The following is a 20779-nucleotide window of genomic DNA, read 5'->3' as shown; positions in this document are numbered from 1 at the left end:
CTGACTGCTCACAAACACAAGTTTAGCAAATGCAACCTTGAGTCTGGGATTCGGGCTGATCATAGGCATGAAGGTGACGTAACTCAACATCGAGAATGACACAATTTAGTGTCTCATTTTGCATTCTACGTGAATTGTTCAAGACATCAAGCATTTGATTCAGCAAAGTCTGAACAAATTGCTTGATAAAGGACACATGAACCTATCCCTTTAAGCGCATCAACGCCTCGACACCTTTGTCAAACAGTCAACTGTTTGGCAGAAACGTCATCGTAGGCGTTAATCCATCAATGAAAGTGAAAAGTGAACAGGGTTTTCCTTCACTCGCGTTTTGAAAATTAATAGCATAGAAAATACACACGGCCCAAAAAAATTCTCATGCTTATGCCTTCACTTTTAATTTCACAGTTTGGTAAGATTTGCGATAGCACCAGGTACTGTGTAGTTAAACAACTGAAAATCTGGATAAAACTTCCACCACACCTGCTCCAGCAGAGAGGGTGGGATGTCTTGGTAATAGTGTCTGAGAAGGCTGTTCGTCCTCTCATTGTGATACGAATCTGATCGCTGTGGAAAGGTGACAAGGGATGGTGCGCCTATGTGATCCAGTATGGCATGGGCAGCTGTCTGCAACTCCTCATATTTACCAATCAAGTCGTATTTAATGCTGCACACCTGGCTAAGTTCTTCTTGCAGTTGCCAGTGTTCATTCAATGTCCGTGTGTTCGTTTTCACGATATATTCTAGAAATTCGAAAAATGACGGATGGGGGTCTCTGTTAAGGGGATTATTCCTGTGCTTTCTTACGATGTTTCTACCTATGGATGCAAACATCCCTTCATTGGTGGCAGCTAGTTTGTCCCGATAAGCCGATAGGAGTCTCTCAAATGGTTCACGTACAAAAACAAACTTGTAATAGGTTTTCAGCACTTCATCTATTTCCTCGTGTTGAAGGGATGATAAAAAGGTGGTATTCTTTTCATACTTATGGTGAATGTCATCACTAGTAATGTTTTGCACGAGGGAAGGGTTCACTTTCCCGGAGAGCATGAGAAATACCCGTTTCCAGTTCGTTGTGGCAACCTTGGGAATTTCACAGTAGAGAACCTTGTACTGATGATCCACAATGATCCTGCGGTACACACGTTTAGCTGTGTCTGATGACAGCTCCATTTCCTTACACTTTTTCTCAATCCAGCTTCTATCCTGTAATAATGAAAACAGCAAGTGTGTACACTAACCATGCATACATGGAACATTTACGCCACCCCCTTTGGTCACCAATGCTAACCCATATTAAATACACCATAGGAATATCTAGGAATTAAAATCATTAATTGCTGTTACATACTTTGATGTAGAATGGGAAAGTGAGTTAAATTCTACGACGATTTTATCCATATCACCACACAAGATACGATGGGGACATCCGGTAGTTTAGCCACATGCATTGATCCTGACTGGATTTACACCACCCATTCAGTCACTGGCGATTGTAGTCAGACTTTGGCATCATTAAATTTCACAACTATACTACGTTTTAAGAGAATGGTAAGCGCTTACTTACTTTACTTCCTATTTACTTTAGCTACTTACGTAAGACCACAGGAGGACAATAATTTTACAATACCTTTTCTGCCTTTCAGGATAGAGCCACAGACTACCCCAGGTGCTAGTTTAACAATCATGTTTGTCAAATAGCTATAATTCTTCCATAATCAATAGTTAAAAGAGTGTCAGTATTACCACAAAGATCCTTAACTGTTTTCACCCTGACTTATTTAACCCTTGTGATGGAAAAATCAACACAGTCAAGCAGGACATGGTTGATCGTGCTTTTTTCATCACTAGGGACGCACAATGGAGGATCTTCATCTATTCAATAGTAATCATGAGCGAATCTTGTATGGTAAATGAGACATCGCCACAGGATGATTTCTTCTAATCTGGAATGGCAACCCAAGTGTAACCCAGGGTGGTTCTATTTGATAAAATTTGTATATATATACTTGGGTCTCCCACTTTTCTTGCATCAGAACACGAACACGAACACTGACTTGGATAGCCAACTGCAAACTTTATGCAGATGAATTGCTCGCGGATCATGCATCAGATTGTTGAAAGGCATCTGCAACTTTCGTGCACGTGAACAGCTGCGTTTCGTTGTAGTATTTCATCAATTTTCACTGAGTTTCATCATTAATTAAACTCGTGACAATATTCTTTTCAACATTACACATTTATGTCACAACACATCAGTCACATTAGTAAACAATTCCTTTGAGAAAAAATGGATATTTTGTACAATCTAATTTCGAACAGTTGACTGAAGTAAGTGGCTACAGTTACGCTAGTGAATCTAATCTTTTGATGGGTGGTATAGTAGAATAGGCCAGTGTTACCGGTAATTCCAACATAAGACGATGTCATATTGGCAAGATTATTTCAAAACTGGATTATTTCAAATAGAAGTGGATGTTTATATGATAAGTATATAATAGCCTCTAAGCACTAAAGATTATAAATTGTGTATGGTTGTTCTATCTATTTAAGAGCGGTCATCTGGTAACCTAGAGAGTTTTGTCGAGGATTCAATGGCAGTGGCACAAGCAAATGCGCAACTGTCCTTGGATCCATCTGTAAATAAAGACTGTATGTATTTCTTAATTGATTAAATTCTTGCCTTTGTTGTAATTTGTTCATGTGTTTAAATGTGACCAATGAAAGGTCGACACGTGGCTGAAGAGCAGAAATATACGGAATACGTACGGAATATATAGAAATGGAATAAGTGAGATTTATCACACAGGTCCACATAGATGGGTTTAAACATTTGGGTGCAGGGTTGGACTCCTTGAAAAATACCTTTTTCAAACATTTCAAAGATAGTTTGTTACGGTGGTAATCAGAAGGTACGTCTGTGGAACCTGCTGAATCACTTAATACTGTTAATTGTAATTTTAAAAATGTTACAGACAATATCCTGATCTTGATTACAATATACTTCTGGAATAAATTATGTCATTTATAATATAAGGCCAAAGGGTAATAACATAATGTGTGGTGTTTCCCTTAATCACAGTTTAACTGTTCACGTGATAATATCGAAATCTGAATAATATGAAACAACGCATCGTGGCACAGCCTTCAAAGAAAATGTCTAAAGTCAGCTCACAAGTTCAGTATCGTGTGTCCTCGGTGATACAGACTGTCAACGACGACGCGTAGACGACACTAAGCGACTGACGTCGTAGACGACACTAAGCGACTGACGTCGTAGACGACACTAAGCGACTGAAGAAAGTTTCGGGAGTGTTGTTCTGAATGAAAACTTTTCCCAATTCAGTTAATATCAATGGCCGATTGCCTACCAAAGAAATCTTTCCCACTATACAGAAAAACGCAGAAGGCCCACATTGTTCATGGAAATAGCAACAATAACAAGATACCTCCCTACCACTTCTGAGGCATATCTCTTGTGTGCTCATTATTATGAAAACGTCTCCATAGAGATGAGATCATGTTTGATGGACATCAAACTGTGTGGCCACTTCGTTGTGGGTCATGCCAGACACCAGTAATTTAATTTTATGAAGTTTCATGTTATGCACAGTTATCTTTTTCGTAAGCATACTCAGACAGCGTTGTTCCCACTCGAATTTGAAATAATCTGTCTGTTACAATATTGGATAGTAAGACAGACAGATAATCTCTCAGGGTGAAATCGTGTAAATATTTAAGAATACTATGCTTCGAAGTGTCACATTAATATTTTAAAATGTATCATCAAACAGTATGCTATTTGGCAGGATAATTTTTCATAAATGAACCCAGTGATGAATTGTATTCAGGTTTTTAAGGAAACCAAAGTCGCGTTCAATTATTGAATTGTTGATTTCTAAAGTCTCAATGAGTTACTTACCGTCCGCTTCGTGGGTTTACAAACGCAGCTAGTCAAGGATATAGGACTATAACTGAATAGATCTCAAAGGGTATAGTTTAAGTAAGTGAGTTGGGTTTCATACGTCTTTTAGCAATATTATAGCAATGCCACACGTGCAATGGGATTTACACATTGTATTCATGAAGGGAAATAGATAATATAGACCAAATAGATTGATGTGACGAGTGAATGCATCAACCACTAACCGACCTTGTTTAGGTGGACATGTAATAGTATGGTGGGCAAAGTATGGGATGACGGCAGATTGGTGTTTTTTTTAACGCGTCCTGCATACTCGAGTTGGGACCTGTCAATCCAGAGATCTATACTGTGAACAAAGCCCCACAAGGTTCGGGTACAATGATACGCTATCATTTACGTCAACAGGTCTGTCAGGTTGCATGAAACAGTCCATGGATGATTGGACCCAATAGATGAAACCCCATCATCCCTTGTCCTGTTGTTTCTGCAGGACAAGGGACGGTGGGGTAGCCTAGTGGTTTAAACGTTCACTCGTCACACCGAAGACCTGGGTCGGATTCCCGACATGGGAACAATGTGTGCAGCTCATTTCTGGTGACCCTCGCCGTGATACAACGGGAATATTGCTAAAAGTGGAGTAAAACCATACTCACTCAATCTAAAGATTAAGACTTGGTTACCGTTAAAGGTGTTCCAGGTGTCTTAATTGTTGTAGACCTCCTGAGAAGAAATAGTCCCACTGAAAACAAAAAGAGTGAAACGTGGACGGTTTTCAGAGAATCCCTCATTTTAAACTGCAGTCCTGTTGTCTCTTGTGTTACACATAGTTTACTACAGTTTTTGATGTTCTTTTCTGTCTTCAGGACACCAAGAATCCATCTGATCAATATTCACCTATCCGTGAAATAATAAACCTATAAATGACCTTGCTACTGACCAGTACTTCAGAATCATTGGGAAAACGATGGATGATACAGCAAGTCTTCTGTAACATCTCTTCTGATCCCATACAGTGATTACAAGGCTGGTGGTGGTTGTAACATAAAATATCAATTGGAAAAATGTGGGACACCCATGTAGGCATAAATAAACTCCATGTCATTAGGCCAACCATTGGTTCCTGCTTGGACTTTCAATTGAGACTTGAAATGATGTCGCATTGGTCATTCCAGATGAACCCATAAGGCGAGGAACCCCTATTTTGCATCCCTTGTGATGAAAGAATCACAGTTGTGCATGTCCTTCTTGACTGTGTTCATTTTTCCATTACATATTTCACAATTTAGTCTTCTTCAAGGATATTTATATTACTGTTCCTCCACATTTACCCCTTGGATTGTTTAAAAAAGTAATGCCATATAACTCGATAAAAGGATGGCTGATGGTCAAACCATGAAAGGAGCGCTGTGTTAGGATAGAGGTTCGTCCCGTCGAAGGTCTGTGTTCGGTAAAATGAATGAAGTCCATTTCTACTAAAGGAGACATTAACCCAAATTCACGCACATAAACCATGGGCCAATAGTGATTCAGATCAACTAAACAGCGACATAACAGCTATCGGAAATATTCCATCTATATAACGGCGGCCTACAAAATAATCGACATTCCAGTGAACAACAGCATGATCTAAAAATATGGAATACGATGACGTGTCAACCTAGTCAGGGATCCAAGCCTGATCACCTCACAAATGAATGTTGCCCTCAGTTCGTTGGACAGGAATCCATTCCATTCCAACCTATATATATATATATATGTGTGTGTGTGTGATATATATATTTAGTCCACCATGATCCTTCCCTAACCATGGAAGATCATATCAGCGTCTTAGAACTTGTTTCTTCCACCTCAGGAATGTCGGCATATTTGTACTAGAAAAGCGACATGTGATTGGTTATTCTTTCCCGCCTGGATTACTGCAACATTCTAAAGATCAGCTCAAAATTGCAAAGACCGTAGATTGCAGCTGTGGTTGTACTTAGCTGAGAGAACACACCCAACCTGGACTCAAATCCAAAGTTCATGAAAGAATACAGTCTTACAGTCTTATACCCTGTCTACCAGTCAGTCCACAGGATTACCTTTCCATATTTTCAGCTGTTCTACATCCGATTGTAAGTCTTCCAGAAACCTTCATTCAGCAGACAGCATTCTGTACAGTCCAATGGCTTGAAGGCATCTGGTGCCAAATCATTCAAACACTCTGCTGCTCCGATACTGAACTCTCTTCCCCGTCACCTCTCACTGGCCCCTTCCTTGACTGTCTATAAATATGGCCTTAAGACCAATCTGTTCCTTAATTACTGACAGTTTACCACCCTCAAAGATCTCAATGGTCACAGAAAATCTGATGGATTGAATATGTTAAACTGCTAGAATGCGCGTGAAGTTTGGCGCCATGTCCGTGACCGTACTGTTATTTTCCTTTAGTTTTTCAGTTAGTGTTCTCTATCTGACGTTATTTAATCGTTGTTTGTTGTTCAAGTCATACGAGCCATTGAAAAAAACTGAAGATAATGGAGAAAAACGAATTTTCCAAGTGTAAGGGTGAGGGAGTATATAGTTATGGTTGATTTTGATTAGCTCCTGAGCATTAGTGGCCGCAACAACAGAACAGTGGACTGACGCTGGCATCGTAAATCAGATGGGGATGTTTTAAAACTATAGCTTAATCGTCATATTTTATATAATTACTCTACATTATACGAATGTGCAGTATGCCATTAGACAATGCCTAAGACAGTTACGTATCACCCACATAAACCAACTTAATGTAAAAGAAATCCTGTTACCATCTTACATTCACAGGCATACAGAAACGTGTACTTAAATATACACACATAGGCATATCACTCACCATTAGCGATATAACCCACGGATAATAGGATTGTTAGAGCCACTAGGAGACGTAACCTGGAACAGAAAACAACACTGCATTTTTTAAAGAAAGAATAGTACAGTTATGTAACATTGAGTTGCCAACTTATTTGAATCAATCAGGCCTAATGAATGTGACCTCCATAAGCATAAACAAGTTATGAACCATCCAGAAGCTCCAAGAACACAGAGTAAATGTAAGAGAATGTCACAATTTGTTGTCAGATAATCAAATCATTTCCTAAAGGATATCAGTGTCTCGAGATAATGACACCACATCAAGCCACTGCTGAACAGTCTTATGGTTCTTATGGCATAATTAACTACAGAGAAGTCCGCTAAACCGGCATCCGATATACCGGTTGATAGGGAGTGCCGTTTAAGAGAGCATTTCCTTCAATTAAAGTCGGGAGATGGGACAAACTTGTCAACATCACTCTGATCTACAACGGCACTTTCCCCTTCCCGGCTGTTTGACGTCACATCGTGTTTAGCAATGTGCAAGCCGACCATCTGATGCCTCAGAATCGTTGGCATTTAATTCTGAAGCAAACTGAATAGTTTTACTCTCGCACAATAGGACCTGAAATGGACATGTTTTACTGCAGATAGTTACAAGCATTCATCAGTGTGTGATAACTTTGTCAAATTCGCTATTTCTGTCTACACGAGAAATATTTTATATTACAAGTGGCATGCGTCCCTCACCCATTTATCTTACCTGATTAGACCTAATCCTTATCCATACTCATTTACATCAGTGAGTTCAATGCCGGTGGTAATCCACTGTGTTGTTAATACACGTTCAGTCAATCAACAAGGTTACTAAGCCGAGATACTGGGTTCCGGTTTAGAGAGCGTTAATTACTATACAAACGGTCATTTAGGCAGTCTTTGTTATGTCGAAAAACGGAATAGACTAGCGCCGGATTAGAAGGCATGTGAATTATCATAAACCAACTATCTTCTGTCGAGACCAAATTCTACTGCCGATACCGAGGGAGTGCCGGATTTTAGATTCTATGAAATGTTTATTAACGACATCATCGCATAATGACCTCCTGAAATTTGGGTTGACAACACAAGTAGGTGTATTAGTGTCCTACTTCTCCTCCATCAGATCACGGATATAACATCTGAATACAGCTTTATAATCAGAGTAAGGAATAAGAAGTGGCGTCACAGATTTAGTAGAGTGCTGTTTGGAGGCAAAATCGGACATTGTCTACCCAGAAATGCCAGCATGCCTGGGTAACCAACCAAAGACGATGTGGCATTGGCCAGTAGCAAGATCGTTATACAACTGAATTACTTCTATTAAAAGTGGATGCCCAGAAGGCAACAAATAAAATCCGTCAAAGCTATGTATTCTTTATATTTTCAGTGTTAATTAATATATTTAAGAGCTGTTGTTATGGCGTTTGTTCTGCTGTAAAATAGAGCTGTTATTTGGTAATCGAGAAGATATTGTTCTGGATCAAGTGACAGTGACACAAACAGCAGGGCCACCATCGTGGACACCTCTGTAAATAATGATTTTTATATATATTATATTTACCTTTTAATTGATCAAATTCGTGTTTGTATTGTAACTCACGGGTTTCTGATTTTTTAAATGGCTCGTAGCCTACCCAATTGCCAAGGGGAAGATGGAAGATATATTTTCCAGCTAGATGTCAGAAGCAGAAATGAATGGATTACTCAATAGCCCAAAACGTGGAACAAGTGAAAATTGTCTACGCAGAGCCTCATAGAGAAGACTAGAAAACAGAACTTTGTGCGTAAGACTGAATTGATTGGAATATAACTTTGCCAAGGTAATTTGAAGGTTTTAAAGGTGGTTCATCAGCCTTGACGGAGAGATTGTCAAAATGAGAGGTTCTAAAAGATCCAAGACAAAGCCTTAGACCTTGGTGGTAAACAGGATCGAATAGTTTGAGGTTGCCTTTACGAACTCCGCCAAATGCCACTGAGTCGTAAGTTTGCATGGGACCAGTGATCTATATAAATGAAGGAAGGTAATTTGATCCCCTCCCTACTTTGAATTGGGAACGAATTTCAACAAGTAGAAGTTCAGCTGCCTTCAGGCATTTGGCTTTTAGGAAGGTTAAATGAAAATCAAAGAGGATCGGTGTGAAGAAAGTAATTATATATCAGTATAAACCAAGTTTCTAACAAGACAGGTAACGCGTGCCGACCTGCCAGTTGCATCTGATTCCACCAGTAAATATGAATTATTAAAAATATATCTAAAAAATATTTCTGTGTGGTTCATAGGTTGGATCAAAACCTCGGAATCGGTTTTGATCCTCACGACAAGCGTAGCCCTAGGCATACGAAATTTCAAGGAAATTGGAACCAGCATTTAACGTGTGCTACACATACTAGAAAACACATAAAAAATGGCCAGATTTACACACCTGTGAAACATACTTGAATACATAGTTGAGTGTTCGTTTATTTCAACACCCCAATCTGACAGGCAAATGGTGCTTAGATTTCAAACGTTGTTCACATAGCCCGTATGAGACGTTCATTTAGTAGAGTCAGTAAAGTTTGGGAATATTGTTTTTTCACGTGGTCGTTTTAAGTTCTTTCAGCCACAATGTGCCTGAAACATTGCCGACGTGACAGCAAATCCTAACTCCCTAACTCTTATTTATGGTCTATTATCAGCTAATGCATGAAGCTACAAGCACTACAAGCAATTAATAAGAGGTAGGAAACATTACATATGAGTACTTACCGTATCATTTTAGCAGTTGTGTTTCCGAGTCTCAGCAGAATCTCCGCAACCCTGGTAAATATAAACAGTTCAGTCTTAATGGTTTAATTTTGAAATCAACTATGCCAAGACAGTTCATTCAAAAAGCAATTCAGGTATTTTATCAGGTGTCCATTCACAAATGAGAGAGCACCCAAAGGCACGTCTGTTTCAGTTACAGCGGGTCGCTGCTGTTTCCTTTATTGATTTTAAACATCCCGATAATATTGATAAAATAGAACTTATCGATATATGTTTGAGGACAAAATCCAGTGCATCTGATTTATGTGACATGTGCAAACCTGAGGACCTTAAGCGGTAGCAGGTGCATGAAGTCAATATATTCGGATCAGCTTTGTATGTATCGGGGGCTGTATGAATAGTGGATTGTGTGAATCGCGAGGTACATGGATCAATGTCTGGATAATGTCATCTCTGAACAGGATTTTATACACGACCAGAGCTTTATGTGTGCGTGTTTAACTTAGATTATAGGCAACCCAGGAAGCAAGTGAAAGGGTTGTTAATTTGAGAAGGCTTTTCATTTGTCCCGTCCATAACTTAAATACATTCGTAATGTTAATTGTAAAAGCTAATCGGGTGTCTGAACAAAATATATGACCACACTGGGGCGATACAAATACGTGCAAACCCTTAGTTGCGGGTACAGCTACATGCAGTAAACTTGGACAAATAACTGTGATTATGTGTCACAGTCCATCAAGTTGTAAATGGGTACCTCGTAAAGATGAGAAAGCCCCAATAACTCGGTGCGCACAGTGACTGCAAAAGTTGTATGGTCCCCGGGGAGTTGAGATTGATGCTACGATGTACCGGTGAGGTTGACATCCAATGATCAAGGGTGAAAATGCCAGGTCCTCGATATGGATATGTGAGTGAGTGAGTTAAAATTTACAATTTTATTTGATTTTTAAGTGATTATGTTCTTTTCTTTTTTATGTTGCAATTCATTGGTTTCTGATTTATAAAATGTAGTTGATGTTAGGTCGACTTGTGGCCCAAAAACTGCCAAGGAGAAGAAAGAAGACGGGGGATATATTAACCACCTAAATGCCGGCAGCAGTAATAAATGATTTAATTCTGAGCCCAAGAGACGGAATAAGAGAAGATTTCTTGTTGTACAGATCCTAATAGCGTGGATATGCAGGGCTTGTCTTATTGGAATATAATTTTGTTCTGTACTATAAAAATAATTTTATACGGCTGTGGTCAAGAGATGGTTCTTCAGCCATCTACGTAGAGGCTGTCACAGGTGAAGGTCTAAAAAAACCTTGGTGGTGGACAGAATCGACACGTTTTAGGTTGCACCAATGATGTATGTAAATGAAGGAGCGTAGTTTGATCTCCTCTCTGCTTTGAAATGGATACAGCCTTTAATAAGTGCATTTGGGCATTTAGCTTTAAGGGATTTAATATGTGGAAGGAAGGCTAAATGGGAATAGAACTTGGTCTGCTTGACGATTTTAATGAGCGTGCCATTTAAAATTAGTTCAGGGTCTTTATGCGGTTTGTATTTAAGGCAGAAATGTATAAAAAAAACTTACTTTTGGATTTACAGAATTTAGAGCCGTTTTCAAGACAGCATTTATTTATTTTGTTTGAACACAATTGCAGTTGTCGTTCATTTTTACCACGACAAGAAATATTAAAATCATCCACAAATAATGATCCATCAATTGAATCATTTAAAACCTTTAATAAACTATTGGTCTTGATGCTATACAGTGTGACAGACAAAATACTACTTTGTGGGACACCCTGATCCGGATTGTCATGATCAGGTAGTGTTGAACCCACTCTGACTTGAAATTCCCTTTCCTTTAGAGACTGTTTTATAAAAAGAGGTAAACGACCCCTTAAACCATAATCATTTAACTCTTTTAAAGCGCCATGCTTCCTGGTGGTATTGTAAGCTTTCTCGAGATCAGTGGATATCGATACCTCATGTTGTTTACTTGCTATTGCATTTTAAACTAAGGATTCTAAACGTACCAAATGATCAATGGTACTGCGAATTTGTCTAAATTGTGGACTGTAGGATGTTGGGACAATAGTTTCCCTCTGTCTTCCTGCACTTCCAGACCTGTTTACATTCTTTATTAAACCATGGCTTACGAACGTGTCGAGTAGCAGAGGATTGTGCAATGGCATTTAAGTTGTCTGAATAGGCCTGTACAAGGTCTTCACTATTCCGAAAAGGTTCAGACTTCAATCGTTCAACACACAGACCAATCAGCCCTGGCGAAGTTTCCTCTTCATACTGGTGGATCATCACCAGTCATAACGGTTTTGAGAATGGTGGGGAAGTGATCACTCCCATATACGCCATCATGGATTATCCATTCACATCTTGGATGTGTGCACTATATAAATATCCTATAATTAACAAAAAGTCATTCCTGGCGAAACATTGTTTCTAAAAAAGATTGAGAAACACCAATGCCTCAAGTTTTTTATATGGTGCAAAGTATAATAAGATTAAGTTCTAAAGCTTGTGTTTGTATACTGTAAAAGACAAGAAAAATAATTTTGATTCTGATAATACTGAGGATCAGTATTTCCGATGTTCTTCTGATGTGCCCTGAGCTACACTGCAAGTATGGGCTCAAGTAAATCATTCCATGCAAACAGTTATCACAATTATCAGCAATACCGAAAATGTTCTGCTGTGCATTGAGGTGCGCTGCAAACAACTCCATATTTCTACATAATATACATATGTTCCTGCACACTATCAATCATTGTAACTCTATATACTCTGTAAATGTATTTCATATTTGAACATATGACAGCTAAACACCATATTGCATAAATAGGAAATCGGTTGTGGTATTATTAGTGTATTAGTTTATTTATGAATCACTATCAAACCATAGCTCAAAATGTCTGATATATCCAACTGAACTAAGTAAATGCTTAAGCGTCTTTATAATCTGGCAGTTCTGGAAGGACCACTGCCCCTTGTCAATGCAAGAAGCCATCAGTCGGGGCCTCTATACCCGGCCACACGACATCGCTCGATATGTGAAGAGGTTCTGTCTCAAAGCCGAGTACCTGAATAGACACTACCAGAACAAGTTCTATACCATAGGACAGAACATCACCATGGTCCTCACCAAGGCATATGACCAGGTTCTGGAGCAGTACGACGTCCTTGTCATGCCGACTTTACCCCACAAGGCGCCCAAACTGCCCAAGGCTGGTGAAGGTAAGATTTCAGCAAATTTGTTTTCACAGCAAACAAATACATTTCTCGATGAGTGAGTGGGTGAATAACTGAGAGAGTGTATTTTTACAATTTTCGCAATATTACAGCAATGTCACCACGGGGATACCAGCAATGTGCGTTTACACATTATACCATATAGGAATTCGAACGAGGATCCTGACGGAAACACTAGGATGCCTCAGTGAGTAATGCAAGTAAATTCGGTTTGAAGAATATATTGTATTCAGGTTTGACAACGTATTAAGACCACTAAGTCCAGATTGATGTCGGTTCTTTTTTTTGTGCACTTTTTCATTTGAACATCATTCATTATAAACGGGGATTCTGCAGAAACGGGGAACAATGTCATATACACTCTCTCTTTCACCGTTATTGGCCGTCATCAGATATTTCAAAATTGATTACACATAAAATGGTCAATTTGTCTTGACTCTAGTTTTTTGTTCACACTGGACCCGGAAAGTCGATTGCTACCAACACAGTTCCCGTCAATAGCACCGGGCATCCAGCTCCCTCTATCAACGCCGGCTTCAGTGAAGGACATCCGGTGGGCATGCAAAAAGTTGGATATCGTTTTGACGATATCGGTCCTCCAAGTGGCGAGATCATACGAGAAAATAAGGGATATGAGTAAATAAAATATTTCATTAAGGTATGTCTAAATCTGGGTAACGGCGACATGAATTATTATCAAAATAATATTTCATACAAATATTATTATGCAAGTGCCGTCCTTTTTCCAGATTGGCATTTGTTCTTCCACTAAATAAACCTCGGTAACAATGGGTATCAGATGTTTTTAAAGCCAGTCTTGAAGCCTTCAAATGAGAAGTGTAGGCATAGATTATTTGTTAACTGTTTTGGTTTTATTTGCTGTTGTTTTGTAGGGTTTTTTGTTGGATTTCTAAGTGTATTACCATTTCACCAATGACTTACAAGAAACGTGCCTCGTCTGGTCTAATACAGTCAAATGTGCAGTTGAGTTTACACACTGAGAGCATTTGTAAATAAGAGACAATGAAATAAATCATATTTAAGTTTTGTAAATGGTAGAATACTTGCAACGACTATCTCCAAAGCCAACATTTCATTTACGAAATTCAGTGGTACCTTTGCACTCCTTTATTGTCCATGGCATTTATTGTTTAGGTGTATTAAAAGAAGAGTGTTTTCATTGCTAAAGATTGAAATCCACATCAATATTATTCTGTTGTAGCCTCATGGAACCGACTGGGCCAGATCATCCATGGCGGAACATCCATGTCAACAAATGGATGACAGATTCTCACAGTAAATCCATTTCCAGAGTCCTGTGTGTACTGGCATTGTACGTCTTTGTCTGACTGCTCACAAACATAAGCTTAGCAAATGCAGCCTTGAGTCTGGGATTCAGGCTGGCGCTGACATAAGTCAATACTGAGAATGATACAATTTAGTGATTCATTTGATTCATCAAAGTCTGAACGAATTGCTTGGCAAAGAACATATGACCCACCACGTTTAGCGAATCAAAACCTCCACACCTGTGTCAAACAGTCACGTGGTCAATAAAGTCGTCGATAGGCGTTAATACATGTCTACGTTACCTGATGCAAACTGAATGAACCGACCCTGTGTACCCCCATTTTCGGAAGCATTGCACTGAGTTCCTACTTCTGTACCTAGAGACAGTAGAAACTGAACAAGAGATTTATCAGCATATCAGGTGGCCTATTCTGACAGTAAACCTTATTCCAAAGGCTCTTCAGTGGGGTGACACAGATACCCTTGGTCTCATAGTCTGCATACTTGATTTAATCGGGAGTATCATGCTTGGTGAGAATGCTGTTAAATGCACACCTTAACAGAAGAGATTCTGAGTAAAGGGAGTGCAATAATTAAGGCGGTTTATAAACAAGCATGCACCACCTACTATTGCAGCATTTGAAATAATATAGCATTTGTCCTTTAGTAGTTTCTGTTTCATAAATACTGATATTATTCATTTTTTTACAGGCAGTAAAAAGAACAATACCGGTTGTACTTCCAAAACCGTTCATGTGTTTTTAAGAAGTAGTCAGGCACCTGTGAAGTAGTTCCGGTTTAAATTTGATCTTCGGTAACCCATGCTTGTCATACGAGCCGACTATGAAGGATCACTTGGTCAGACTTTCTGATTTCTTTGACACATGTTGTCATATCCCAGTTGCGTGGATGAAAGGGTCATGATGTTGATCACTGGTTTGTCTGGTCCAGACTTCATTATTTACATACCACCACCATATTATAGCTGGAGTAATGCTGAGTGCGACATAAAACTAAACTCTCTCACAAGGAGTAGTTATTTTTCCAATCTTAAGAAAAAAGATTAAAAAATATGTGTGATATGTCCAGTTTATGGTTTTTTCATGTAGGTTTCAGTCAATCTATAAAAATGTTGCTGAGACAATAAAAAGTGAACAGGCTTATCCTTCATTCGCGTTTTGAAAATGTTTTAAAACTAATAGCAGAGAACATACACTCAGCCCAAATGAATTCACACGCTTATGCATTCACTTTTAATTCCACAGTTTGGTAAGATTTGCGATAGCACCACGCACTGTGTAGTTAAACAGCTGACAGTCTGGATAAAACTTCAGCCGCACCTGCTCCAGCGGAGAGGGTGGGATGTCTTGATAATAGTGTCTGAGAGAAGGCTGTTCGTCTTGCCAGATGAGCGGTCATCTGGTAACCTAGAGGGTTTTGTCCTGGATTCAGCAAAAGCACAGCTATCCTTGGATCCATCTGTAAATAAGGACTGAATGTACTGTATGTATATCCTAATTATATTCTTCTATGGTGTAATTCGTTCGTATGTTTAAATGAGGTCAATGAAAAGTCGACTCGTGGCTCAACTTTGGCAGCAGAAATATACGGTTTTGTACGCATTCCGATAGATGTAATAAGTGGAAATTTATCATACATATCTTCATAGAAGGTTTAAACAAACATTTGTGAGCTGGGTTGGATTCATTGAAGAATACCTTTGTTAACATATTTCAAAGACAGATTGATACGATGGTTGTCAGAAGGCACATCTGTGGAATCTGTTGAATCAGTTAATACTGTTAATTGTAAAGACAATATCCTGATCCTGATTATAACATACCTCTGGAATAAAGTCACGACGAAGAACCGGGTCGATTCCCCTCATGGGAACAATGTGTGGGGCACGTTTCTGGTGACCCCCTGCTGTAATACATCTGGAATATTGCTAAGAGCGGCGTAAAACCATACACACCCACCCTGAAGAATAAGACCTTGTTACCGTTAAAGGTGTTCCAGATGACTTAATTGTTGTAGACCTCTTGAGAAAAAACTGCCCCACTAAAACACAAAAACGTGAAGCATTCGAGTGAGTTTTCAGTGAATCTTTATTACAATTGCAGTCATGTTGTCACTAGTTTCTGATTTTCTTTCCCCTCCTCAGGTCATAAAGAATCTGATCAATATTCACCTATTCGTGAAATAATAAACCTGTAAATGAACTTGCTACTGGCCAAGACGACATCGTCTTCTGTTACCCACTCATGTCGGAAGCAAAGGGAAGACGATGGTGGACACAGCAAGTCTTCTGTAACATCACCTCTGATTCCATACAGCGACTACAAGACTGCACCATCATATGTCTAGTGCCAAAAATGTGGGGCACCCATGTAGGCGTTAACTTCATGATATTAAACCAACCATCGGTTCCTGCTTGGGTAGTCAGTTCAGACTTGAAACGAACGATGTTGCATTGGTCATTCTAGATGTACTCAAAAATATTTGTTGAACGATGAGGAACCAACATTTTGCATCCCTTGTGATGAAAGAATTACAGTTAAGCATGTCCTTTTTCATTTGATTTTTCCAATCATCTTACACATGTCTACCTGTCAGTCTACAGGACTTCCTTTCAGCTGTTCTACATCCGATTATAAGTCTTCCAGAAACCTTCATTTAGCAGACAGCTTTCTGCACGTCCCAACGGCTTGAAGACATCTGGTCCCAAATCATTCAAACACTCTGCTGCTACGATACTGAACTCTCTTCCCCGTCACCTCAAACTGACCCCTTCCTTGCCTGTCTATAAATATGGTCTAAAGATCAATCTGTTCCTTAATTACTGACAGTCTACCGCCCTCAAAGATCACAATGGTCACAGAAAATCTGACGGTTGAACCTGTTAAACTGCTAGAATGCGCGTAGAGCCGCATGGCGTGAAGTTTGGCGCCATGTTCGTGACCGTACTGTTATTTTCCTTTAGTTTTTCAGTTAGAGCTCTCTATCTGGTGTTATTTAATCGTTGTTTAATCAAGTCATACGAGCCATTGAAAAAAAACTGAAGATAATGGAGAAAAACGAATTTTCCAAGTGTGAGGACGAGGGAGTATATAGTTATGGTTGATTTTGATTAGCTCCTGAGCATTAGTGGCCACGTCAATAGAACAGTGGACTGACGCTGGCATCTTAAATCCGATGGGGATGTTTTAAAACTATAGCTTAATCGTCATATGGTATATAATTACTCTACATTATACGAATGTGCAGTATGACATTAAACAATGCACAGTTACGTATCACCCACATAAACCAACTTAATGTAAAAGAAAACGTGTTAGTATGTTACACTCACAGACATACAGAAACGTGTACTTAAATATGAAGTATACACACATGGTTATATCACTCACCATTTGTGATATAACTCACGGTTAAGAGGATTGTTAGAGCCACTAGGAGGCGTAACCTGGAACAGAACATAACACTAGAATATATAAAAAAGAAGAAAGAATAGTACAGTCATATGACATGGAGTTGCAAAGTCATTTGAATCTGTCAGTCCTAATGAACGTGACCTCCATAAGCATGAAACGATTATGAACCGTCCAGAAGCTTCAAGACAGGGAGTAAATGTAACAGAGTGTCACATAATTTGTTGTCAGACAATCAAATCAATTACTGAAGGACATCAGTATCTCAAGATAATGACATCATATCAAGCCACCGCTGAAAACTCATGGTTTCGTCGTGGTGTAAATGCAAAGCCATACTTGTAGTCACGGCTGATCCATTTCAGAATTTTTTCTACTAACTGACAATGTCCTGATATTATCTTTGTGTTTTGCATGTTTTACACGAAAGGCAACACATTTGGCCCAATTCTGCTGTCCATTCAAGTTCGTTAATTTTACTTCTGTGGGTTTCTGGCGAAAGACAATTGAACATCATTTAGATCTGAGGAAATCAAATGTATCTCTTCTCTTGTTTGTATCTGATTGGAGGCCTCTAGCATTCATTGACAAAATAATAAAGTTATCCATTGTCATACATTGTTTCTTTTATACTACAGGTATGTATGCGGTTATCATGTGTGCAGACTGGATTTACAGACACCGAGTATAAGTGTGAGACAGAAAGAAAAGAAGGAAGCTGGGAGCAAATAGGAATAAAATAAAGCCAGGCAATGGGCAATGGCATAAGGGACCAAGAGGAAGAGTAGAGGCACTGAAGATAAATATTCATATTATAACTCATGATATGGATTACGACTTAGCACTTTTAAGTCAGCATTTTGCTTAACAGAACAGAGAAACATTTCAACATGAATCAGCAGAGAAGTGTTGTGTTGTATTAAACAGTCATTTATGATAAAGGGAACCAATTCGTAAGCACGTGCTTGGGGGATTTTATGGTGCTTCTTCTCACCTGAAAGTTGAATACAGGTGACACTGAGTATTTTCTCGGCAACAGGTCACAATATAATTAAATTTCAAATTACATATATTATTGACACATCGTGTTTATCATTCGGGAAGAAGTGTCCATAGCCTTATTGGTATTCTATATGCGTTTCAGAGTCGCAGTTTGTGAAAGTCCTTTTTACCGCATTGTCTTTTCACGCAAATAACATGGCTTGCGAATCAATGTACTTACTGTGGATTCTGCAGACGGTTTGAAATGCCGGTGATGTTTGCCCCTGTACATTTTTCTGTAGGTAAGCCTGTTGCTATATGGGACAGGGCAAAGGTATTTTCGTCATGAATAAATATATCAAATAATATTCGTGTTGTATTAATGTTGCTCATGATAAAGGGAAATAATTCCTAAGCAAGTACTTGGGGGATTATATGGTGCTTCCTATTACCTTAATCGAGTTGTTCACTTGTAAATTTGCATAGTGACTGTTGTGATTCTGCTTCAGAACTGCCTGTTTTTGAGCGAAAGATGAAGTAAAATTGAGAACTTGAGGAGGTTCTGGTTTAACAAAGTTTTTCGTGCACAAAGTCTAATGTTTGATGACTGATTCCACTGAATCACACTTCACACTTGAACTTCCTTCTGTGGTCAAGCCACACACTTCTGCCGTGAAAGTACCAGGTATTTTCTATTTGGCTATGTTTTTTTCAGACAGTTGAATAACATGACAACGACTCGGGTGACATCGTCTGCCAAGCGGATGGTTATTATCCTTTAGAGATATTCTTGGCCTCCAGTATTTTCAGTTTAACCAAATCTGGCTTGGTGATGGATTTGGTTGTGTGATCAGTTCTGTGAATAGCCTCAATATCACTTCTGTTTACTGTTACGCCACCGTTATCTTTCATAGTTTAGCAGAAGTGCTCCATGAGGTTCTCATCTGTCGATCGGCATATCAAATACAATTGGCCCTCAATGAATTTATAAAGTTCATCATTCTTTAATTAAAGATTTGAGGATTTCGCTCTGCATTTTGTCAACACTGAGCTCAAAGGAGATTTCTGCCTTCAAGCTCATTTTAAGCTCTTTCATAGCTTGAGATATTGAAGCCACAATTAATTGGTTCAGCTCTGTTCTCAAACTGCCCGGTAGTTCGACAAATGGTTGTTGAACTTGAGCAGTATCGTTTGGTAATTCCGTCAAATTATTCCTTTTTGGGCCCACTCGCACAATATAACTTAACACGTTTCTGGAACGTTGCCCTTTGATCTCGAAGTTGATTACAGGTGACACTGCGTTTTCTATGGGCAATAAGTCACAAAATATTCAGACTTTAATACACATTCTTAATACAGCGTATTTATCATTCAATAGTAAGTTCCATACCCGTATCCATATGTGTCTCAGTTTGTGATATTTTTTTCTCGGAGAAAATTTCACACCTGCATATCAGTGTTCACCCATCTCGTGTAAGCTGGTTTTAGAAATGTAAATGTATTTAGGATATGCTACATGTATACACAGCGACAACATTCGTAATCAATTTGTTTGTATTAGTTACTTTATCGTTTCTGTTGTATTCTCCGCCAAAACTTACTAAATTTTAATCTTTGGTGCACCAGTGTCGAAAATGATGTCCGACGCATTACATATTATCACTTGTAGCGAAGGATATCTTTGTTTATTTACAAATGTCCCATAGTTCAAAGAATTATGTTTATGTCATGTGGGATATCTTTGTGCAACATTGGAAAGTCTAATGTGAAATTCTTAAAGTTCACACAAATCATCTGATTTTTTTATATTCCACATGGTATCAATTCCGCGTGTCTCTATACTTTCACTGAATATATAGAACGTCGTTCCAGAATAGTATTAAGGATTATCGTTAGTCTTTGTGACATTTTATGATACACTGACGAGTTCCCTTTTTCTGTGAACCACGTATGTCTTATCGAGTTTTCTCTTCTTCAATAGTTGTTTGAGATATCTGTGGTAGCGTTTTCGCTGTTTCGCAGCTGGACATGCGCCAGCCTCAATCAATATTTGCCAATGACCTCAGTGTAGCTGAGATTACATGTGGTCATTTTATCACACTACTTAACGCAACGCAAATCATGTTGTATCACAGGTACAACACGACATACGTAGAATTAGTCACGACTCACACATCTACCATTGTTGACGTATAGGAAGGAGACAAAGAACCACCGAAACGAGTAGCAACAATGTCGTACAGTTATTTCATTACTTAGTGTTTACT

The 20779-nt window shown here is 38.8% G+C and overlaps 1 protein-coding gene across 1 annotated transcript; it reads right to left on the bottom strand.

The window, feature by feature from the left end:
- Positions 1–402: 402 nt before the first annotated feature.
- Positions 403–4919, bottom strand: LOC137297197 (carbohydrate sulfotransferase 14-like). Its single transcript, XM_067829210.1, has 2 exons — positions 4863–4919; positions 403–1206 (listed from the first exon to the last, which is right to left on the bottom strand). Exons 1-2 carry the CDS (start codon positions 4917–4919, stop codon positions 403–405), a joined length of 861 nt encoding a protein of 286 aa, XP_067685311.1.
- Positions 4920–20779: the final 15860 nt, after the last annotated feature.

This window comes from Haliotis asinina, chromosome 9 (genome assembly GCF_037392515.1).
Source record: "Haliotis asinina isolate JCU_RB_2024 chromosome 9, JCU_Hal_asi_v2, whole genome shotgun sequence".
Taxonomy (NCBI): Eukaryota; Metazoa; Mollusca; class Gastropoda; order Lepetellida; family Haliotidae; genus Haliotis; species Haliotis asinina.
Note: the sequence above shows the minus strand (reverse complement) of the source record. Positions and strands in the feature narration are given on the sequence as shown.